The sequence below is a fragment of the Taudactylus pleione genome, unplaced genomic scaffold (assembly GCF_031769625.1).
Source record: "Taudactylus pleione unplaced genomic scaffold, aTauple2 ptg000018l, whole genome shotgun sequence".
Taxonomy (NCBI): domain Eukaryota; kingdom Metazoa; phylum Chordata; class Amphibia; order Anura; family Myobatrachidae; genus Taudactylus; species Taudactylus pleione.
The window spans coordinates 9,936,140-9,961,533 of NW_028284420.1; the positions used below are offsets into that span (position 1 = coordinate 9,936,140).

Here is a 25,394-nt window from a genome sequence, read left to right on the forward strand (position 1 = left end):
TACAACAAGGAAATAAAGCAGACGAGAGTAGCTGCAGGTATAGTGTAATCACCGCAAGTGCCAGAGGGCAATATATAGCAACATACTGGTAGGTTAATTGACTTTTTATTAAAAATGAACCCTAGTGTTTGAGTTTCCATGTGGTAGTAAATATAAATTGTAAGCTCCACTGGGGCAGGAATTAAATAGTCTCTTCAAAGTGCTACATAATATGTGTGCACTATATAAATAGAAGTTAATGAATACATAATATAAATATGTATGTTGCTATGCCACCAGATGGGTTTGTACCAGCAAACATGTACTGTAGTAATAAAGACACCAGATAGACAAGGGAGCTTGACCTTACATCTGACTTGGATAGATTTGGACCAAATTTAGAAAATTTGAGGACCACATTATTTATTTATTTTAACATTTATTTATATAGCTCCAGCATATTCCATTATGCTTTACAATCGGGAACAAAACAGTAATAAAACTAGACTGGCTAATAACAGACAAAGAGGTACATTTATTCCATTTTCCAAGTTAGATGCATTCAAAGTTACAGTAATCTTTCGGATTTAAGCAATGTATCTCCAGGCCACTGTAATGTGGCCCACAATGTATTATGATCTGTTCTAAAATATAGATGCTGCTGGTCTGGATTGGAGTATTTAAGTAAAACGGCATAATTCAGAAAGAGGTGATAGATATAATGTGAGAGCATTACTAATCAGAGTGTCCAATGGCCAATAGCAAACCTTGTGGAGGTTACAGGTACATCCTGTAGATATGATGCCACGTCTGAGTTGGATGATGCCACATTATGGCTGGATGCATAACATTTGGGGCAGGAGTGGAGAAGAGTGGCAGCAGAATGTGATGCATTGACAGAAGCTGATCCATAAAAAATATATCTCTTGCAATACTATATTAAAATGTTTTGGAGAAAAGGTCGCTGGCTAATTCTTGAAGGTAACTTCTAAACCTGATACTGATCAAGTGGATTTTTCACCCTTGTCAGCAAAGTTTTATAAGAAAGTTAAAGATCTCTTTGCTCCAAGTCTGATGGATGTGTATAAAGCTGCTTTGAAAAGCAAAGGATGCCACTGCCCATGAGAATGTCATTGTTGGTTCTGTAGTCTATAGGTAAAATGGCCTAGTGACATCAAGATCTGGAGGCACCAGCGTTATTATAAGCCTGTCAGTTTAGCACAGTAGAAAGGTGTAACATTTTTGAAGCCTTTATCTTAACAAGGGATTTTATTTTCACTATGCAAAATCCATGGATGTGGAAGGTAGGTGAACTAGATCAGCCTAAAGCCTTGATAGCGTATCCAGTACAGGTTGAGTCTCCCATATCCAAAATGCTTGGGACCAGGGGTATGTTGGATAACGGAATATTCTGTATTTTGTAATATTTGCATATCATAATGAAATATCTTGGGAATGGGACCCAAATATACACATAGAATGCATTTATGTGTTATATATACCTTATATACACAGCCTGTAGGTAATTTTATACAATATTTTCAATAATTTTGTGGCTCAAGCAAAGTTTGTGTACAGAAATTAAATTAATTTATGTTTCATATACACCTTATGTCACGAATGGTGTCTGTGAGTTACCTGTCTCAGGTGATGAGTGGGATTCAATGGAGACCGACATGACTGGAACCACAGATGATGTAGATAGCTCTATTGCAAGATTTATATAGCAGTGAGAACTGCCTTTGATGATGAATGACAGGAACTTGGAGGAACCGGACTGGGACCAGCAGGAAGACTTGTTGAGTTGAACTGGTGAGCTTGGAACTTGACTCTGGACTGGAATAACATGGATTGAACTGATGAACTTGGAACTTGACCCTGGCCTGGAATAACGTGGATTGAACTGATGAACTTGGAACTTGACTCTGGACTGTAATAACGTGACAATGGCTGAAGGGAAATCAGGTAATGCTGAGACGAGGGCTAAACAGGGTAATCCAGAAATGGTGTGACAAAGGCTGGAACTCAGGTGCAGGCTGTATAGGGTAATTGGGAATAACAGGTTCAGGAAGGAATAGGTAGGTTTGGGATTTTAGGTTTAGGGAGGGAGTGGGTAGATAGAAGGAGCAGGAGTTGATCCACAGCAGGAAGCACGATGCAGGGTAACACGATGCAGGTTTGCAGGGTGCCAGGGACCAACCAGCAGTAGGGCTAGCAGCAGAGCACAGGACTAAGGTCAGAAGCACAGTAACTCACTTATAGCTGAAGCTGAAAACACAGGAATTGCACTGGCCTGGGAACTAGCAGGATTACTGGATTGCCAGGTATTGCTGTAGCAGGACGTCTGGATTGCCAGGTATTGCTGTAGCAGGTTTTCTGGATTGCCAGGTATTGCTGTAGCAGGTTTTCTGGATTGCCAGGTATTGCTGTAGCAGGTTTTCTGGATTGCCAGGGGAGATGAACTGGTCTGGGAACCAGCAGGTTTTCTGAATGCACCAGAGGTTGCTGTCAGCAGGAGCCAGGGATACACTTGTACACAGAAACAGCACGAACCATATACCATGGGAAATAATGAGATGTTCAGGCCCAGAATGCTATCAGGGGAGGATATATATACCCTGGGTCTGGCTGCAATTGGTGGATATGGACAGGTGGTCTGGCAGTAGCATTCTGAGTGGTGGAAGGCACAACATGCAGAGGGAGTATTCATCTCTGCAGCACTGAGTCAGAACTACACCTGTGATTTCAATCAGGGCTAGCAGTGTTCACAGACAGGAAAGGACGCAGGTGAAATAATCAGTGTGGAAGGAATGCCATAGGGAAGTGCTGAAGCAGCATGAACAGAACAGGTCCTCCAGGCAAATTACACATACAGATCCATGGAGACAGCTGGCAGTGGTAAGTCAACTGGCAAAAGGTGAAAACTAGACAGGTTCGTGACAGTACCCCACTCTTTATGGGTGGACTCCGGACACCGAGAAAAAAAAACTTTCTTCCAAACATGACATTCCAGGAGCTTCAAACACAGGGACACCATAACTCTGAAAACATCTCTTCAGACATCTTCATCCTCAGAGTAAGTAGACCATTGTTCCTCACTACATGTGGAGCCTTCATCACCTAGGAAGTCTTTAGTAATCCCAAAATGAGGACACTCGTCTGGGAATGTAGTACACAAAGATTTGGTATGAGAAGATGTAGAACCGGCATTATTTCGCTGGTATCTTTGGTGGGAAGATGAACGTCTTCCCTGGAAAGCCGTGGCTCTCTCGGGCAACACCTGGGGAAATACATGACTGGGAAGGTCAGGGTCAAATGACAGATGGTCTTCAGAGAATGGAGAGTTATCATGTGCATGATCAAACTCAGATTCTGAGTCAGTGTCTAAAGGTGAAATGCAAGAATTAGTCTGGCTTGAAGACAGATAGGACACCTGGGAGGATCTAAACGAAACTTGACTAGTTCTAATGGTGTTAGAAGATTGGTTCCTAAGGGTCCTTCGAGACTTCTCTCGGAGGAGTGTTTCATTCTGTACCATACAAGCGGTATATTGGAGCAGAACATCAGAGGGTGACAACCTCTTACTAGAAACTGTCAGAGTATATTTTGGGAGGTACAGTTGTATGAAGGTAACAAGGAGGTGTGCGTGCATCTCATGTTCAGGGATGCCGATTCTGTAGTACTACTTTCCTTGGATGCTTGGGATTCAGCACGCTGGCCCTTAAAAACTTGACCTTGTTCGACTTCAGGGGAGTGGAGAACAAATTCTTGGTAGCACAAACAATTGTTTGGACAATATTTTGGAACTGAGAACTTCGCTTGAATTTTGGTTTACAGGATAAGGACCAAATTCATTGACAACAGCTTCACTGAAAGTCTTTATATTTAGAAGCATTGGATCATTGGAGGTGTATATAGGGGCAACCCAGTCCCAAGCTTTACCTTGAAAAGATGGGATAATAAACTCTACAATATTAGTAGGCTTGACTCCACATGGCAAAGAAGAATTCATCATAGCAAAGAATTGTTTCAATAGAGCATAGTATTGAGATAAGTCCCAATCAAAATAAATGCATGGTGGAGTATCCGACGAATCCTGTGTGCTCAAGACTGTGGAGCACATTCAGGTGCAGGGCTGGAAGAGACTAGAGGATGCTCCGATTGATGAGTCAAAACAACTGAAGCTGACAGATGTTTGGTGTTTGGACCAACTGATGGGACTGGGAGGGGTCCAGAGGAGCTAGAGACAGTAGCATCAACAATCAAAGCTGAGAATAGACTACAGAGATTGTCATGTTCTGGAACGATATTTGTAGGAGATGGTGAACAGGAACCATGATCAGGATTAGTAGTACATGACACTCCTCTCTGGGGACTGGAATCTGAAACCTGCTCCTGGGGTATGAGACTTGGAACCCCCTTCTGGGGCATGAGACTTGAGACCCCCTCCTGGGGTGCAAGACTTCAGACCCCTTCCTGGGGTGCGAGACTTGAAGCCCCTTGCTGGGGTGCGAGACTTGAGACCCCTTGCTGGGGTGCCAGACTTGAGATACCCTTCTGCGGAATGGGACTTGAAACCCCCTCTTGGTGTACGAGACGTGAAACCCCCTCCTGGGGTGCCAGACTTGAGACCCCCTCTTGGGGTGCCAGAGTTGAGACTCCTTGCTGGGGTACGAGGCTTGAAACCTCTCCTGGGGCTGAGGCTCTGGAGACCCCTCCTGGGGTTGGCAACTGGAGTCCCCTGCTGGGACAAGCAGAATCCGGGCTGGGACTGGAACGGGCAGAATCAGGGCTGGGTCCCGGAACGGGTAGAATCCGGGCTGGGGCCGAAACGGGCAGAATCCGGGCTGAGGCTGGAACGGGCAGAATCCGGGCTGAGGCCGGAACGGGCAGAATCCGGGCTGAGACCGGAACGTGCAGAATCCGGGCTGGGGCCGGAACAGGCACTGAGACGTTGACACTTGGAACCACTGCTGGAGTTGCAAAGGCAACAGTCTTTAATGAAGTGGTCTGAACCCCCACAATAGAGACAGAGCTGTAAATCTTTGTGCCGCTGGCGTTCGGCCACAGAGAGCTTGGGCCGTGGGTAACTACGATGTCTGACATTACTTGGTTCAGAAGAATCCATGTTTCCTAGGGATTCCAAGGCTGAGATTTTAGTTAAGACAGGGGTAGCTCTAAGAAACTCGGGAATGATCTGAAAAATGTTGATGAGTAAAGTCTGTAGCTGCTCCAGCAGTTGATGGAAGGTAGTTAGAGGTTCAGGTGTGATTTGAGTATCATCTAGCCGATTATTCAGGATTTGCAAAAGCTGTAGCACTTGATGCTGTACGGCCTCCTGTGAATCCAAGCGAGCGACCAGGTTACGGAAAGCATCTAATCCCTTAATAGGTGCTTGATCCACCACCATCCATTGGCCTGAACATTCTGTCATGAATGGTGTCTGTGAGTTACCTGTCTCAGTTGATGAGTGGGATTCAACGGAGACCGACATGACTGGAACCACAGATGACGTAGATAGCTCTATTGCAAGATTTATGTAGCAGTGAGAACTGCCTTTGATGATGAATGACAGGAACTTGGAGGAACCGGTCTGGGACCGGCAGGAAGACTTGTTGAATTGAACTGGTGAACTTGGAACTTGACTCTGGCCTGGAATAACGTGGATTGAACTGATGAACTTGGAACTTGACTCTGGACTGGAATAACGTGACAATAGCTGAAGGGAAATCAGGTAATGCTGAGACGAGGGCTAAACAGGGTAATCCAGAAATGGTGTGACAAAGGCTGGAACTCAGGTGCAGGCTGGATAGGGTAATTGGGAATAACAGGTTCAGGAAGGATTGGGTAGGTTTGGGATTTTAGGTTCAGGGAGGGAGTGGATAGGTAGAAGGAGCAGGAGTTGATCCACAGCAGGAAGCATGATGCAGGGTAACACGATGCAGGTTTGCAGGGTGCCAGGGACCAACCAGCAGTAGGGCTAGCAGCAGAGCACAGGACTAAGGTCAGAAGCACAGGAACTCACTGACAGCTGAAGCTGAAAACACAGGAGTTGCACTGGCCTGGAAACTAGCAGGATTACTGGATTGCCAGGTATTGCTGTAGCAGGATGTCTGTATTGCCAGGTATTGCTGTAGCAGGTTTTCTGGATTGCCAGGTATTGCTGTAGCAGGTTTTCTGGATTGCCAGGTATTGCTGTAGCAGGTTTTCTGGATTGCCATGTATTGCTATAGCAGGTTTTCTGGATTGCCAGGGGAGATGAACTGGTCTGGGAACCAGCTGGTATTCTGAATGCACAAGAGGTTGCTGTCAGCAGAAGCCAGTTGTACACAGAAACAGCACGAACCATACACCATGGGAAGTAACGAGATGTTCAGGCCCAGAATGCTATCAGGGGAGGATATATATACCCTGGGTCTGGCTGCAATTGGTGGATATGGACAGGTGGTCTGGCAGTAGCATTCTGAGTGGTGGAAGGCACAACATGCAGAGGGAGTATTCATCTCTGCAGCACCGAGTCAGAACTACACTTGTGATTCCAATCAGGGCTAGCAGTGTTCACAGACAGGAAAGGACCCAGGTGAAATAATCAGTGTGGAAGGAATGCCATAGGGAAGTGCTGAAGCAGCATGAACAGAACAGGTCCTCCAGGCAAATTACACATACAGATCCATGGAGACAGCTGGCAGTGGTAAGTCAACAGGCAAAAGGTGAAAACTAGACAGGTTCGTGACACCTTATACACACAGCCTGAAGGTAATTTTATACATTATTTTTAATAATTTGTGCCTTAGAAAAAGTTTGTGTACAAACATCAAAGATTTCATTATCTCAGTCATGCCAAAAAAATTCCGTTATTCTGTATTTCGGAATATTTGAATATGGGAGACTCAACCTGTACAACTTGTTGATTAGATAAAAACTAGGTATAAAGAGACTGATTTCTTCCTCTGATTAACTGTTGTCATGGTGACACTTTCAGGGTTGAGTCAGGAGTAAGGCAGTGTTGCTCTTGTCAGGGGTAAGGCAGTGTTGCTCTTGTACTCTATGTCTTTGTCATTGAATTATTTCTGAGACCATTACAGAATGTTTTTTGCCAGGGTTGTCAGTCCCCCATTGCTTGTCTCTGTAGTCCCAGGGACAAATTATGGGGAAAACCTTACCATGACCAGTACATGTTAAACACTTCATATAACATAACATGCATATAACCACTTCCGGCATCCAGACCGCCGGAACCCCGAAAGTAAGTAGCAGGCTTAGGGGGAGGGTTGGCGTTAGAGTTAGGGGTTAAGCACTAAGGGCTCTATTTATTGACATAATTTTTACTAAAATAAAGTGAAAAAGAGTGTTTTCACACCCTTTTCACATTATTTTAGTTTTACCTAAATTTGCGATCGTGGGGGAGTGTAGCGGTGGCCGGTCGGCACATGCGCTTCACCTTGTCACTATATTTTTCCCGAAAAATACAGTGATAAGGTTGTGGAGGGGATTTGCAGGGACAGAGCTTTAGCTCAAGCTCTGTCCCTGCAAGGGATTTTTAATAAACCCCTGTGATATTGCCTGAATTCGCAATGCGAATTCAGTCAGAAATATCACACTACAATCTGCATTCTAAATGCGGATTGTAGTCAATAGGGCCCTAAGGTAGGAGGGTTAGGTTGAGGGTGCTCATATTGCTCTATATAACATCTCCCTATAACTCCATCTGTTGCTCCATATTACATATCCCTATAACTCCTGTTGCTCCATATAACATCTCCCTATAACTCCTCCTGTTGCTCAATATAACCTCTCTCCATATCATCCATGTTACTTCATATAACCTTTTCCTATAGCTTCTCCTGTTGATCCATATACCCTCTCCATGTAACTCCTGGGATTGCACAATATAACCTCTCCCTATAATGCCCTCTGTTGCTCTAAATAACCTTTCTTACAGTATAACTCCTTTTATTACTCCATATAACCTTTTCCTATAACTTATCCTGTTGCTCCATATAACCTCTCCCTCAATCTCCTCCTAGTACTCTACATGCCTCTCCCTCTAATGCCTCATATTGCTCCGTATAGCCTTTCCTTTTAACTACTCCTGTTGTTCCATATAACATTTCTCTATAACTCTGTCTAATGCTCCATATAGCATCTCGCTATAATTACTCCTGTTGTTCCATATAACCTCTCCCTTTAGCTGCTCCATGTAAACTTCCTACAGTATAACTTCTATTACTCCATATCCTTTCCCTATATCTTCTCCTGTTGATCCAAATATTTCTCTATATAACTCCTCTTTTTTCTCCATATAACATCTCCAAATAAACCCCTCTCATTGCTCCAAACAACCTCTCCATATTACTCGTCTTATTGCACCATATACCTTCTCCATATAACTTCACTTTTTGCTCCATATAACATCTAAATATAACCCCTCTCATTGCTCCATATAAACTATACATTACTCCTCCTATTGCTCCATATACCCTCTCCATATAACTCCTCTTATTGCTCCATGTACAGTACTGTGCATCAATTAACAAAATGCAAAGTGAATGAACAGAAGAGAAATCTAAATCAAATCAATATTTGGTATGACCACCCTTTGCGTTCAAAACCGCATCAATTCTTCTAGGTACACTTGCACACAGTTTTTGAAGGAACTTGGCAGGGAGGTTGTTCCAAACATCTTGGAGAACTAACCACAGATCTTCTGTAGATGTAGGCTTGCTCGATTCCTTCTGTCTCTTCATGTAATGCCAGGCAGACTCGATAATGTTGAGATGAGGGCTCTGTGGGGGCCATATTATCACTTCCAGGACTACGTGAACTTATTTACACTGAATATAGTTCTTAATGACATTGGCTGTATGTTTGGGGCCATTGTCCTGCTGTAGAATAAATTTAGAGCCAATCAGACACCTTCCTGATGGAATTGAATGATGGATAAGTACCTGCATGTAGTTCTCAGCATTGAGGACACCATTAATCCTGACCAAATCCCCAACTCCATTTGCTGAAATGCAGCCCCATACTTGCAAGGAACTTCCACCATGCTTCACAGTTGCCTGCAGACATGAATTATTGTACTGCTCTCCAGTCCTTCGTTGAACAAACTGCCTTCTGCCTTATTTCAAATTTTGACTCATCAGTCCAGAGCACCTGCTGCCATATTTATGCACCCCAGTTCCTATGTGTTCGTGCATAGTTGAGTCGCTTGGCCTTGTTTCCACATCGAAGATATGTTTTTTTGGCCTCAATTCTTCCTTGAAGACCACTTCTGGTCAGACTTCTATGAACAGTAGATGGGTGTACCTGGGTCACACTGTTTTCTGCCAGTTCTGAGCTGATGGCAGTGCTGGACATCTTCCGAATTCAAAGGGAAGTAAGCATGATGTGTCTTTCATCTGATGCACTAAGTTTCCTTGGACGACCACTGCGTCTACGGTTCTCAACGTTGCCCATTTCTTTGTGCTTCTTCAAAAGAGCTTGAACCGCACATCCTGAAGCCCCAGTCTGCTTTAAAATCTTTGACTGGGAGAGACCTAGCTGATGCAGTATAACTACTTTGTGTCTTGTTGCTGTGCTTAGTCTTGCCTTGGTGTATGACATGTGACATGAAACTGTCTTCCACAACCTCACCTTTGTAGCAGAGTTTGGCCGTTCCTTACCCAGTTTTAGGACTCCTACACAGCTGTTTCTGTTTCAGTTAATGACTGTGTTTCAACCTACATATGAAAATGATGATCATTATCACCTGTTCGGTATGATTGGTTAATCATACAGCTGACTATAATCTTACAAATATCCCTGACTTTGTGCAAGTGTAATATAAAATATACAACACAATATTAGATGCCACTACTGCCTTTGTAAAATTAGTTCTGCTGAGCAATAACAGACATCCAACGCGAGTGAAGCTGTGGGTAAACGCTAGTTACTCCATATAACCTTTCCCTATGACTACTTTTGCTCCATATAACTTCTCCCTCTAACTTATCCTTCATGTTGCTCTATATAACCTCTCCCTCTAACTCCTTCTATTACTCTATATACCTCTCCGTCTAACTCATTCTATTTCTCCGGATAGCCTTTCCTTCTAACTCCTTCTATTACTCTATATACCTCTCCCTTTAACTCCTTCAATTGCTCCATATAGCCTTTCCCTTTAAATACTCCTATTTATTATTATTACCAGCTATTTATATAGCACACACATATTACGCAGCGCTTTACAGAGAATATTTGACCATTCACATCAGTCCCTGCCCCAGTGGAGATTACAATCTATATAAATAAATAACCTATCACATGCTCACACACATACATACTACGGTTAATTTTTGTTGGGAACCAATTAACCTACCACTATATTTTTGGAGTGTTAGAGGAAACCGACGCATCCGGAGAAAACCCACGCATACACTGGGAGAATATACAAACTCCACACAGTTAGGGCCGTAGTAGGAATTGAACCCACAATCTCAGTGCTGTGAGGCAGTAATGCTAACCATTACACTGTGCTGCCCTGTTCTATTGCTCCATATAACATCTCCCTATAACTACTCCTGTTGCTCCATACAACCTTTCCTACAGTATAATTCCTCCTATTACTCCATATAAACTTTCCCTATATCATGTTCTGTTGATCCATATACCCTCTCTATATAACTCCTCTTATTGCTCTATATAACCTCTCCCTGTAACTCCTCTTATTGCTCCATATAACATCTCTATATAACTCCTCTTATTGCTCCATATAACATCTCTATATAACTCATCTTATACTCCATGTAACCTTACCATATAACATCTCCATATAACGCCTCCTTTTGCTCCACAGTACCTCTACCTATAATGTCCCTTTTGTTCCATATAACCTTTCCTACAGTATAACTCCTATTACTCCATGTAACCTTTCCTATAACTTCTCCTGTTGCTCTATATAAGCTCTCCCTATGATAAAAAAAAGAGTATGTTAGGACATTTGTTTACTTGTGTGGTAAACATTTAAAAAAATTATAGTAGAACTGGAATGTAACATTTAGCCTTGGACATCAGTTAATATTCTGCCTATGATTTGTCTTTCTATGACTCATTTCTTAGTTGCTTTTTACAGATACATTTCATTCCATTTTTCAGCTATTTGATTATTGTGAGTCATAACAAGAGCTGCCCGTCCCCCCCACTGCTTGTCACAAGCTCACGTTTGGTGTTTCTGACTCATTGCTGTGATCTGCATGAAAAACACGAGCAATTGAAAAGAAGCGACATACAATGCAAGGAGAATATCAACCAAGTGGAATGAACCTCCTCCCCTTCAGAGGTCAGCAAGAAGTAGAGTGCTGAATGATATTTAGAGGTGGGATTACATTAAGAGATGGTCCAATAGAGAGAAAAATGCTTATATTTTAGCATAGAGAAAGGAGAAGCTACGTTGAGAGGAGGACAAATATGGAGAACAGTTATAAATACAGAAGTATAAACATAATGCTTTATATTGAGAGGAGATATTAACATTTAGAGGAAGACCAATAGCAAGAAGTGAGGTTATATTCATAGGATAATAGCGTGAGGAGAGGCTTTAATGAGAGGAGGACTAATAGTCGTGGAGTTATGAGCAAAGAAGAAAAATAAAGAGGAGCATCAATAGAGAAAGGAGAGTAACATTGAGATCATGACCAATATAAAGAAGAATGCTTATATTGAGCACACATCCAATAGAGCAGAGGTTCTCAAACTCGGTCCTCGGAACCCCACACAGGTCACATGTTCCAGCTCACCTAGCAGGTGCACAGGTGTATTCCTTACTCACTGACACATTTTAAAAAGAGCTAATTATATCACTTGTGATTCTGTGGGGAGAACTGGAAAACATGCACTGTTTGGGGTCCTGAGGACCGAGTTTGAGAACCTGTGCAATAGAGAGAGTCAAGGAGTTACCTTAATAAGATGAATAAAAGAATAAGATGCATTATATTTAGAGGGAGGCCAATGTAAAGGGACGGGGTATGTTAGGTGGACCAATAGAAATAATATTGTATATATTTAGAAAAAGACCATAAAAATAAAAGAGGTTTTACTGAGATCAGGGCCAACATAGTTAGGGGAAAGTTTAATTTAAGAGGAACCTGGATATCCAGTAGGAGGAGTTCAGTTATATTGAGAGAAGGACCAGTAAAGAGGGGAGAGGTAATATTGACAAGGGGACCAATAAAGAAAAGGGTATTTAGAGAAAAGGCCAATAGAGAGAGGAAAAAGTGTATACTGAAAATAGTAGCAATAGATAGAGCAGGAGTTATACTGAGAGCGAGAACAAAACAAAATATAGGGTATATTGATAGAAGGACCATTGTAGAGTGTAGGGACTTTATTTGGATTAAGACCAATATCATTTTGAGAGTAGGATCAAAAGATAGAGCTGACTTGACATTGAGAGTATAGAAAGAGGAGGGGTAATATTGTTAGGAGGACCAGTAGGGAGAGGGGAGTTATTTTGAAAGCTAGACCACAGAGAGAGGATGAATTATATTGAGAGGAGGGCAGGAGCGTATCTATAATGGGTGCAGGGTGTGCGGGGAACACGGGCTCCTGGGTCCAGGGGGGCCCCGCACCGCACACCCTGCACCCATAATATTACTTACCTCTCCAGAGTCCTACATAGGCGCTGGCCTCCGACGCTGTAAAACGACTGAAAAATGCCCGCGGTGGCCATTTTCCTGCTGTTTGCGCATGCGCAGTACCTGGTAAAATGGCCATCACGGCCATTTTTCCGGTGATCTGTGCATACACTATAGACTCTGGGCACACTCTAGTGCCCAGAGTCTATAACTCCGGCACTGGCCGCGCACAGCTCAGTGCGCTGACGGCCGCCATGCGGAGAGGAGGGGGCCCGTGTCGGAGACTGCACACGGGCCCTCTCCTCTCTAGAAACGCCCCTGGAGGAGTGCTATTAAGAAAGTTTAGGGCAGGTAATTTTCTCCCATGAGGCCGCTCAACCCCAAAGGCGAGAGAGAGAGAGAAAATAAAAAGTTCAGGTAGAGGAGGCATTACTTTTAAAGAGGCCCAGTACAGAGGGTCCAATAGCAAGGTTATATAAAGGTCTTGCAATAAGTATTTTAATTATCTTGAACAGAAGTTTGGGGTAATGGTTGGTAACACTGGGGAACAGTCAATCTGTTGCCAGAGATTTAAGAGTAGATTTCTATTAATTTTGTGCTCCTGATCATGAATATGCCATGCTTATTTTTCGATTTGATCTAGTTTTTGAGATATGCACATGTCTTTAATATTTATGCAAAATAAATTAAACAATGTTAAAAATAGTTAAAAATATATATTTTTTTATTAAATTTGATTCGTAAAATGTTATAAAAAGTCACAGGATAATTACACACATAAGTGTTAGGAAGCGATGAGAACCATTTTTTGTAGGATTTTCTTTTGTATTCTTGTTGCGGGCAGTCCCTCTGCAGACCAACAGTAATCGGCCATCATGTGACGATCCCACCTTCCTTGATATCTTTTTTCCATTACCTGAATATCCTGGTGGAACCGTTCACCCTGTTCTTCGCTTAAATCTCCTAGATTGGACGGGAAGTGATCTAAATAGCTGTACAAAAAATGTACTTTAATACTCATGTTGGCACCTACTTTCTGAAAACATTTTAGCATGTTGTGGACTAATTCATGATAGTTGTCTGCCTTGTGATTGCCTAAAATTTTTTGAATGACAGAAACATAACTCAGCCATGCTTCAGATTCGGTTTCAGTCATAGATGTGGTAAAATTGGATCCTTCACCACATTCAGGTTCTGTGGGCTGTCAAAAATTCCTGACTTTAATTTTTCAATACTAAGAGATGAAAATTTTGACAAATATACGTGAAACAATCACCCGACTTGTCCAATGCTTTTACAAATTGTTTCATTAAACCCAGTATGATATGAAGAGGCTGCAGTATGATTTTTTTTTTTTGTCAAGGGCTCATGAATGATGTTGGCTTCTCCCAGGGGCAGCACTATGGGAGACAATGGAGGCACCTGCCACGGGCTCCAGCACTGAAGGGGCACCTCTTCCATTGCCCACAATATATTCACCCCACTTAGGGCTATGTACCCGGAGGGTAACGTCACGGCCGCCCAATACATGGTACCTCTTCCCAGCACCTGAGAAGCCACCATACACTAGTGGAGAGCTCAGTGTCGGCATCAACTGCCGTCTCTGTCTCTTTAAAGCCTGTCCCTACTCATTAGTGTCGCTTCTCCTAAGCAGATTCTTTTGTCAGTGTAACACGTCTGGCGCACTCCTCACCCACAACTCTCTGTCTTACTCCTACCTGGCGGGTATATCTGCATGAGAAATGCTACATTACAGTGTCAGCAGCTGTGATGGGGGACGCCAAATTATAACTTGCCTCCCGGCATCTGGGATGAACATACTGTATGCCACTGGCTTCTCCTAGTTATAACTTCTCTTGGAGGCCATACGGTTTGTTGTCAGTGCTTTTGTTTTGCACGACTGTCCCATAAGCGTATGTGACAAGGATACTTAGTATATCCACTTTGTTGCCCAAGAGGAAAGTTTACCATTTTTAAATCGACACAAACAGACCACTGATGCTGAGAATAAGCAATTTTTCTAAGACTAACTTGATATTTTCATACTGTTCTTTAAGTTTTGTTGAATGACTAATAGGAATGGATGCAAATTTATTTCCATTGTGCAGTAATATGCATTTTAAGCTCCTGTTAGAACTATCCAAAAAGAGCCGCCAGTATTCTGCTCGATATTCTGGTAAGCCCATCATCTGGAGAAGTTCCGGAATATTGTTGCAATACACAAGATTGTTATCTTGGCTAAAGCATGGCAGTATGGTTTGCTCTCTATTTCGATACGACGTTATAGTAACATCCGGCTCAAGACAGTGCTTTTCTTGAACTCTGGAAGCTAAAAGCTCAGTTCCTTTTTTCGATAAATTCAAGTCATGAATTAAATCATTTAGTTCCTTTTGAGAAAATTTGTTTGGAGTAGAGGAACTTTCTTCAAACTCACTTTCATCTGTGTTGTCACTTGCACTGGATGAAATTGACATTTCCACATCATCACATTTAACTTCACACAAAGAACTGAATTATGGTACAGGTAAATCTTCGCTATGTGGTATCGGTTGTTTTGCAGAATTCATACTTGGGTATTCCCATTTACGTTTCTTAAATCAATTCATACCCTTCACATTTACAGCGCAAAAATAGCAGTTACTCAAGTGATGTTTTGGCTCACACCACATCATAGGTATGACGAAATTAAGGCCCTCATTCAGAGGCGGTCGGAGGATGCAAGCGGTCGCTCAGAAACTGGGCGGCCGCTTGCATCCTGACCGCCCGCCTCTGTTTCGGTCATTAGGCTGTGGGTTTACACCCACAGCTCTAACGACCGCTAGGGTGATGGTCGCGATGGTCTATGATCTATCTAGGGTAGGGACTCACTTGTCGTAAGCCCCGGAGAGCATCTGACTCTGTCAGAGCCGGAAGCTCTCCACTGACATCACTAGTGATGTCAGTGGGCCCTCCCCCAAACGACAGGCGTTCCCAATGGAACGCCTCCGTTTGGGCTGCCACCCCCCGGCCCGCCTTCCAAACGGGGCGAGCTGTCAATCAACATCGACAGCTCGCCCCCTTTGGAAAGAGACCCGCTACGACCGGTGCTGTCGGTCGTAGCGGGTCTCACGCATGCACACGAAGGAGCCAGCTCCCTCGTGCGCATGCGCACTGGACAAACATCGAGGCGGCCGTGCGGTCGTAGACCGTACGGCCGCCTCTGAATGAAGCCCTAAGTCCTTTTCGATCACCTTTAGTCCAAATGTGGAGTGATACCATGCAGGTTTTACAAACTTTGTGAGGCACCCAAATCTTGTCTTGCTGGCTTATGTGATGTCCAACCTGATATACTTGTTTTACGAATACAGTTATATTTTTTCTTTCTTTTGCAACACTATATTTGCCACAAATATAACAAAAAACATCAGGGTTGTTACTACACGGTCTCCGAGAACAACTAATTTTTACGGCAAAATAATTTTGTTTCACACATTCAGTGCTAACTCCCAACAAAAGCCAAGGACGTTCTGAAAAAAACAAGCCCAAATGGCGGGAAATTGGTTGTGGTGGGACAGAAAGAGGGCCGAACAAAGGAACAGGAGGTGTGCTAACAGCGTCACTCGGTCCTCTCCGTTGCTCCTCTCTGTATGCTGGGAGGAGGCGAGGCTGTGGTCTGAGGATGTCCCAGCAGGCTCAGCAGTGCACTGCCACGCCTCCTCCCAGCATTAGTGAGGAGATATGAATGTGTTGTGTTGCTCCTCTATGTATGCTGGGAGGAGGCGTGGCTGTGGTCTGGGGATGTCCCAGCAGGCTCAGCAGAGCACTGCCACGCCTCCTCCCAACGTTAATGAGGAGATTTGAATGTCTCAAACGTGACTACCAGCTAGTTCTTAGAAAAGCAAAACTAAGTCGATTTTGTTAAGTAAAGCAGGTTTAGACTAGTAAAGTACTTCAAATGGAGAAAATAATTGAATTTTATAATTTTTCATTAATTTGAAAACTAGAGCTAATTCAGATCTAATACGAAAATATGACCTGCGAGTACTCTCAAACCAATCTTAAATCCTTGTCAAGAAAATATATATATTTTTTTGTTCCCCAGTGTAATTTTGTAAACGGATTAGATGCATTTCTTACCTATGCTCTATAGGAAAGCATGATGTGTTATCATCATTATTTTCTTTATGCAATGTGCAATATGGGAGTTTGCAGTTTATGCATCAACGACCCTCTGTTGGGCTGTTGTACACCAAGTACCATATATTAGCACATTTACAAATACTGCTAATTACATTGTAAGCTCTTGTGGGCAATTTTGTGAGGTTAACTGTGTATCTTATTATAAATAGCTACTGACAGAGCAAACAGTATGAGCATAATATGATCTTCTGTTTAATAACAGGGTTAACTCAGTGAGTGGTTTCTGTTTCCAAGATACATGATTGTTAAAACTGAAAGGCGGTACTCAGCTTCCTCTTTTTGAAGCAGGTCCTCTCAGAAAAATATTTTCTTATGTGTTTATCAGTTTGTGAGTCTCAGAACTACTGGCACATTTTTCTTTATTCTCTCATACTTTTGAATCCTCTGGCCAAAAGCAAGATGCAGGTATGATGTTAACCTAGGCTCCAGTACATTGTCAGACTCATACTTTGCAGGTGTACAGTACAGGGTGCTTTGCATCTAAGGAAATGAATATGTGTCTGTGCGTCACATCCTGCCCAAATAATACTGTCTAAGAGATCTCTGCTGCCATACCCATGAGTACAAAGATCTACAGCGGCCCGCTGCTTTCCTTTCTTAAAGAAAAGACATATCATAGGATCTACAGTCATTGTATGGTAGGTGCAATAATGGATTACTCTATATAGTGTTTTGTATGTACCTTAATACAGCAAAAACAAACCAAAATTATGAGGCTTATTGAAAATGAATATGTCACATGTACAAAATGGAAACAGGCATTTTGATGACTGAACTGATACGGTATACAGTCTATCAATTCACTAGGCTTCCGTGTTGACAATAGTTCTTATTGAATTGAAAGGCTGCATTATTTGGATATTAGCTTAGCCCAAGAAATGGCTGCTTCCACTATGTGTAGGCCAGAGTTCTAATGTGTAGTCATGGTGCAATATGCACAGCAACCAATCAGATTCTAGCTGTCATGCTATGGGGTACAGCTTAGATGTTTATACAGCATTATGTCTTTCCAGCTCTCAATTTACTATAATCCACGCTTCATGCTCTTTACTCACTGCTTCTCCTCCCTGTGCATAGGCATCGGAATGGGGGGTGCAAGGGGGCGGCTCACTTCTCTCACAAATATTTCAAATGCACCAGTTGAGCAGCGGCCGCGGACGGTCAGGGGCTGTGCTTTATAGCAATAAGCTGCATGGCCCCTGCACTGCACAGAGGAGGAGGAGGAGGAGGTGTAATGTGTGATCTTTAAGTTAAAAGACTGCGCATTACACCTCCTCCTCCTCCGTGCAGTCTATTACTATAAAGCACAGCCCCTGACTGTCCGCGGCCGCCACTCCAGCCCCTGCCTCCTGCTGCTCTGATGTGAGATCCGTGCATGCTTGTGTATGAAAAGAGCTCTCAAAGTGTTAAAATAAAATAAAAAATTACGTGGGGTACCCCCTAAAAGTACAACCAGCACCGGGCCTTTTTGAGTCAGTCCTGGTTGTAAATATACAGGGGAAAAAAGATGTAGAGGTCCCCCGTATTTTCATCAACCAGCACCAGGCTCAGTGAGCCATTCCTGGTTGTGGAAATAGGAGGGACAAAAAGTAGGGATCCCTGTAGTAGCCACAACCAGCACTGGACTCTTTCTAGCGGGGGTGTAATTCCACAACCATCGGACCCCCTTCACATGGTCCCCCGGCCAAAGCATTCACACTCCATGCTAGTTAGCCCTGGCCGAGGATCCCTGGGGAGGTGGGGCCCCCCCGATAAAGGGGTTCACCTCTCCGGGGCACCCCAGGCCTGGGCTGATAGCCCAGGGCTATCCCAGCCACTCCTCGGCGGTGGGTCCCGCGACACTGTATCCAATATTGTAACCACAATGTTCACCCTAACTAACCTTGTGGTTATTGGATACAATGTCGCGATTTCCACCATAGACTTCAATGGAGATTTCTCACCATTGAAGTCTATGGAGGAGACAGGCTGACCGCACACAGCTAATCAGCGAGCAGCTCAGACGGAGACGCCCGCTGTTTGGCTGGCGGCTCCTGCAATGACTGGGCACATGTGTGGCCCAGTCATTCACGTGGAGGAGTGGTATGTGTAAACACATGCCTTTCCTCCTGTCCAGTATGGTCTTGGGAATTGGCATTTTTTTTTAACCCCCTGGATGCCTACATGGAACGAAGAGGACTTGAACATCGGATAGGAGAGGTAAGTATGGATAGTTTATTGTAGGTACCCCGATGGATTCCTACTGGACAAGGGGACATGATGTCATCAGGGATACTAGGTGAGTATGTGTGATAGTGAGTGTGCATGTGTGTGTGCATGCATAATAAACATTTTCTGACACGGCGTGTGTTATTTATTTTTCTTTAATTATTTATTTGGCTGTGGAACTACATGTACCAGCGAGCCCGTGATGCCCCACATGCTGGTACTTGTGCTTCTCCAAGTACCAGCATGTGGGGGAGGCTTGCTGGGACGTGTAGAACTAATATTTTGACTTCTAATTTTTACACAACACATTTACACTATCAACCTGGCACCCACCGGCCAGGGGTTATCAGACTAACCACTTTATTGGGGGACCCCTACTCGTTTTGTCTCCTGTTTCTCCACAACCAGAACCGGCTCAGAAAAGCCCTGTGCTGGTACTTAATATACAGGGGCCCCCTACGCATTTTGGCACCTGTATTTTTAGAACCAGGACAGGCTATATGTAGCCCAGTGCTGGTTATGCTTCAGGGGAGGGGGTGCACGTTTCAAAAAAAAAAAAACACACAGAAGCCTTCACAGATCTCACTGATCTGTGATGGTTTCTGTATAACTCACACCTTTTAATGTTAGTCGCATTAAAAGGTATTAGTTTTCATAGGAAAAAAATCGCATAGATTCACATAGTGTAGTAGGCTCGAGCTGAAAAGTTCACAGACTATTACATTTGCGAGTCCAGGCACCAACTCGCACCTAAAAGCGAGACGGTGCATGTTGAAATTTTACTTTAATTCGTGACCTTTTACATTTGGCCCCAAGAGTTGATAAATCTCCTCTTTTATCTCTCTCAACTTTATATCTCTCCAAGGCTTGATACATCTCCCCCCTTAAATTCTTATTGTCACATATCATGGCAATAAGACATGTTTTATAATTGAGCGTTTAAAAAAAAAATGCAGGGAGCCCATCCCTGCAAAGTGTGAAAGAGTAAAGCGATAGCGTTTTGCGTTTAGACACAGCAGAGTTGCTGTGCATGCGTAGCCTATAGGTTACAATGACTAATGCTATCAAATGTTGGCGTTATCAGTAAAAATGACACTTCATTTGTACACGTGCACAAAAAAGTCGTAGAAATCTAGGCCTAAGTAGATTCAGCCACATTATGAGCTTTTGGCTCCTTATGCTTAGAGGGGCGGAACAGCTCATATAGACTATAGTAAGTGCATCCCATGTAGACTATAGCATAAAGCATATGTGCCTGCCAGGAGGCTTATCTCTCATTAAAGTTCTATATTGTTTAAGAATTGTGTACTCTAACTGTAGCATTTACTTATACCACTGCCAAGCCACATCTACTGGCGTAAACCAGGCACATATGCTACTCTTTGTCCTAGCTTAAACCTCTCACATGTACCACTCTACTCTCCTGATATAAAACTGGTGATGTGAAGCTCTGATCAAAATAATAAGTGAAGATTGTGATTTCATGAGCACCTCTATATTAATGGAAGCTTATACAGTAAATACAGCACACTCTATTTACATTTTCAACCATTGTTTTTCTTATTCCTAGCAAGACATGGGCAATGATAATGCAAAGCATCTCAGCAGATGGAACCTTGAATTATCAGTGACCCTCAATTGCCCTGTGACTATACACACGTTTCCTCAGCTGTATTTTGAGTTGCACATATCATAAGATACGTTCAACCTTAAGTCTTGCATATAGACACGTCTGTCACAGAGATTTTGCAGTCATCATTAATTCGGAAACTTGCACTAAGCCTATGGGAAAAACAAAGGGTGTTGATGACGGTCGTGGTATGTTAGGTTGAGAGTTATAATTTCCAAATGCATTGTCTACACGGGTGACACATCGACATGATAGAATGTCGACATGATAGAATGTGGCCAAGTGGTCACTAACCTATTCCCATTGGCTGCAGCGGCTCCAATGAGGCTTCGGGTCCCATCGCTCATGTGACTGTCACAGACCTCTGACAGAGCAGTGGTTTAGGTAAGTATTTTATCGCTATGCCTAAATGTATCCCTCCCCCTAGGGCTTAACCATAGCCTCTACCCACAGCCTGACACCTATCCTCCCCTGCCTGCATCCCAACCCTCGTGGCACCTAACCATAATCATCAGCATTTTGAGAATGTCGATATCTCACATGTCAACATTGTGAACATGTCGACAGTCTGCACTTTGTCAACATTCTATGTGTGAACATTTTGCATGTCAACATGGTAACTGTCGACCGTGCGACTGGATCCCGTTGTTGACTACGTCTCCATCCATGCTCTTACACACGAGTTCACCTCTTATGCAATAGATCTTACACAACTTGCATTTTTAGGTGGTGCAAAAGGATTAAATCCAGTTCTAAAGTGATGGATTGTAAATGTGCACACTATGAGGTAAATTTTGGTTTATTGGTTGCTATGAGCAACATCTCCACTTCTAAAAACCCTCACTTTAGAAAACTTACCCCTATTGCTCTTATTCAGCAGTGCACGCAGTCATGAATCTGAGCAGATGCTGGACCCGTACTGCGCATGTGCAGAATGGGTCCTGCGTGAAGTGAACACACACAGAACGGCAGCAGACTGTCAGTGATTGACAGTCTGCTGCCATTTGCGGGTGGGAGGGGCGGCGACTGCCTCAGTTTCCCGGAACGGAGGTGTGCCGCCGCCGTTGGGGGAAAGGGAAAAGGCCAGGATCTCCGTCGACTGACGGAGATTTCCTGACCTCTTTCTCTCATCTGCGGCGGCAGGCTTGCGTGACCTCATGGGTCACTTAGCCGGACGATTTTCCAGCAGATTGTCCAATGCTGTGTTAGACAACGCAGCTCGGATAAATTATGCAGCAGGAGGTGTGATGCCTCCTGCTGCATTACCGTATCTGCAAGGACGGAATTGCAAAGCTACTTGCGTGCAGCTTTGCAATTCCGTTTAGTACTGAATCAGGCCAGATGCCTGAAACACAATCTGACTTTAATAGCAGAATTAGGGCTTTACATATGAAGTTCAGGTTGAGTGTTCCACTTAAGCAGGCTTAACTTAATAAATCTACAGGGAGTCTAAAAACAAAACTGATTAACACTCCATATGTGGCTTATTATAACCTAAATAAAGAGCCAATAAGAATAGAAATGTTTTCCTTTGGATTCCATGACATTTTACATAATACGGTCTTTACATGCAAGCCACAGAGATCTTATCTGTAAGATACTTACTGTTTTGCTGGCGATATTATATAGCTCTGATAGAGGGAACATTTCCTGAACCTGAGCCATGAGACAGGCAAATCAGAATGGAAGCATTTGGGGCTGTATTCAGGCCAAGAGGAACAGTTTACCTGCCAATACTGATTTCAAACTGAAAGTCAAAACACTTACTATGCCTCTTTAACTGAGCATGTGAGAAGTAAATATTACACCCCGCAGTGACCAGCTGATTCTCATAATGAAAAATGTTATTAGGGGCCTATTCATGATGTTAATTATCGGGGTCCGATAATTGACATTCTAACTCACCGCAGATGCCGGAGTAATTCATCATTGCTCCGGCGCGGAGACATCTGATGTGAAATCAGCTGTCCTCGCGAGCGGCTTCACTGCTCCTTTCGGGGCGTACATTCAGATTGTTAGTACTAATTAAGTGATGAGAAATAGACTCCTAAATGAGTTATCAAAGCCTGAAATAATACAGAATTGCATGAAGAATACCTGTATGTTTATACTTTGTGGTTTCAAATGTCTGCTGGCAGGGGTGTATCTAGGGATCCGAGCACCCCTGGCAAGGTAATGGACTGGTGCCCCCCCCCCCCCAGAATTTCAGGAAGTGTCCCCCAGTAGTAGTCCCTTCTATGCAGTGCCTCCAGTAGTAGTCCCCTCTATGCAGTGCCCCCAGTAGTAGTCCACCCTATGCAGTGCCCCTAGTAGTAGTCCCCCTATACAGTTCCCCCAGTAGTAGTCCCCCTATGCATAGCCCCCAGTAGTAGTCCTCCTTATGCATTGCCCCCAGTAGTAGTCCCCCCTATACAGTTTATACAGTTCCCCCAGTAGCGGCCATCCCCCCATAACGTGCCCCCAGTAGCGGCCCCCACAAAACATTGCCCCCAGTAGCGGCCACCCCCTATACAGTGCCCCCTAGTAGCCATGCTCCCCCACTGTGCTGTACCAGAAAAAAAAAAGCAACTTACCTGATCCCCGCTCCTGCCGACAACAGCCGCTGTCCACTCCTCTGGGCCTGCTCTCGCTCTGCACTATGGGATGGGAGAGACATCATGATGCGCAGTACGCACCATCGGCCGATCTGCGTACACTGTTGCAGTTGTGATCCGTGATTAATCAGGCACCAAAGTCTACAGTTGCCCATCTTATTCTCCCTCTCCAGACGTAAGAAGAAGCAAGTTAATAATACATAAAAACTAAACATGCCTGTATACATTTTTGGTGCACATACATAGTGTATAATAGTGTATCTTATTCCAAAAAAAGTGTTTCCATATGTAAATTAGCCCCTAAATTATTTAGCAGTGCTATGATTACAAGCAGTTGCTGGGGTGTATTTATAATGGGTGCACACCCTGCACCCATATTTACTTATACTTACCTTTTGCGGACTGGCGGTGCAGAGCAGCAAAAAATCACATGGAAAATGGTGACTGCCATTTTACCAGTGAATTGCGCTTGTTCAGAAAATATGTCCCCAGGGAAAAGGTGCGGGAGCCATTTTCCCAGAGATCCAGAAATCTACTGCACTGACAGAGAGGAGGGGGCCCAAAAGGAGGCTGCACATGGGCCCCCTCCTCTCTTAAATCGCCCCTGGGCAGTTGGTTGAAATATCTGTGTATGTAACAATAGCTGGAATTCCCGACATTGCCCGTGTTGAAGACTGGACACTGAAGTTCACCGGCAGCCTTTATTTTTTTACATTGTCCTCACCTATAACTTGGATAACTATACAAATTAGGAGTAAATGACAGTGCACACAGTTGTATTCTTACACCGTTTGGAACAGGGTATATCAGGAGCAGACGGACTTAAAGAAAATAAATCAGTATAGCTTTCAAAATCACTTGAGTTTCAGAAATCACTGAAGAGAGGGGGTGATTCAGCTGCGGACGGATATGCTATCGCAGCTGCTAACACGTGATTCCTGTCACTGCATCTGCAGCTTAATCACCCCCTGAAATCACTCTGCAGACCAACATTAAAGACAATGGACGGGATGCATGATGCATCGCACTTGTGATGCGATGCATTCGGCCGGTCTTCGCATGCATGCCGGCGTTGGTAAGAGCAGTCATTTGCGATGGAGAGACTTTCTGGGTTTATGACGCAGAAAGTCTCTACTAGCACACGCCGCAAGCGGTGCTAGTAGATCACTCTATCAGCACTCTGCGGAGAGAAGCCCATAGGCTTCTGTGGTTAATGCCATTAGGAAGATGGTGTTACCCACCGCAACCAAGCCCTGGAGTGCATCACATTCCGGGGCTTGGTGCATATGAGAAATGCAGTCAAACCCAACCGCATTTGTCCCCTTACTGCATCTCGTCCCCTGTCTAGCAGGGCTGCCATCAGGGGAGGAGTCCCATTCCCAGAGAAAAGGGGGCCCGCCAACAGTGGCACTGTGTGGCTGCAGTCTATCTCCCCTGCTGTTTGTAATATCCATATGCTAAGATTTGCCAAGATCAAAGATTGTGGATTGATTATGCTGCCTGCCACAGTCTGAATGTTTTGATTGCTTAGCTGCTTATGAGCCTGCCAGCACTCAATACAGGGTAGTGTCTAAATCCCCTTCATGGAGAGGACCCTGACATCATCAACCAGTGTCCAGCATCATTCCCTACCATCCAAGTGGGTATAGAGGGGGAATATAACCATGTGGCAAGCGTATGACCCTGTAAAATGAGACAGTGAAATACTGATAATGCACATTGTTTAATGTCAAAGTTTATAATGCAAACATAGAGGGTTGACTAACCCTGTATTTCATGTATGTGGCTGTTGGAAAAGTGATATAACACAGCACTTTGGAAGAGATGAGAGGGTGACAGTGTATGTATGAAGCCAAACCCAGAACCTGCGTAATTTAAGAGTGACCTGGTTTTCTTGCTTATTATATAGATTATCACCAAGGAATAGCAACTTTCGTTAAGATTTTCTTTTGTTTTACATAAATGTTTGGATGATGGACGTCTATATAAAAATTTCCATACATCTTCCTTACTTTTACAGACACTAAGGGGCTGATTCAATTAACCGTGGGTTCCATTTATGGGCCATATTCAATTTGAGTCGAAAAGTCAAAGGTCGGACTTTTCGCCATCATCGCTATTTTTTGCAGGGATAACGTATCGGGCGCTTGCCCGCTTATCCCCGTATTCAATTAGGATCCGGCGAAAACG

At 43.7% G+C, this 25,394-nt stretch overlaps 1 protein-coding gene across 1 annotated transcript in view; it reads left to right on the plus strand.

Moving 5' to 3' along the window:
- ZNF831 (zinc finger protein 831) overlaps positions 1 to 25,394 on the plus strand; it is a 148,173-nt gene that overhangs the window by 21,158 nt on the left and 101,621 nt on the right. Inside the window, exon 2 of the mRNA XM_088482740.1 lies at positions 8,693 to 8,702. Coding sequence (XP_088338866.1) covers positions 8,693 to 8,702 — 10 coding nt within the window. The remainder of the gene's footprint in view (positions 1 to 8,692; positions 8,703 to 25,394) is intronic.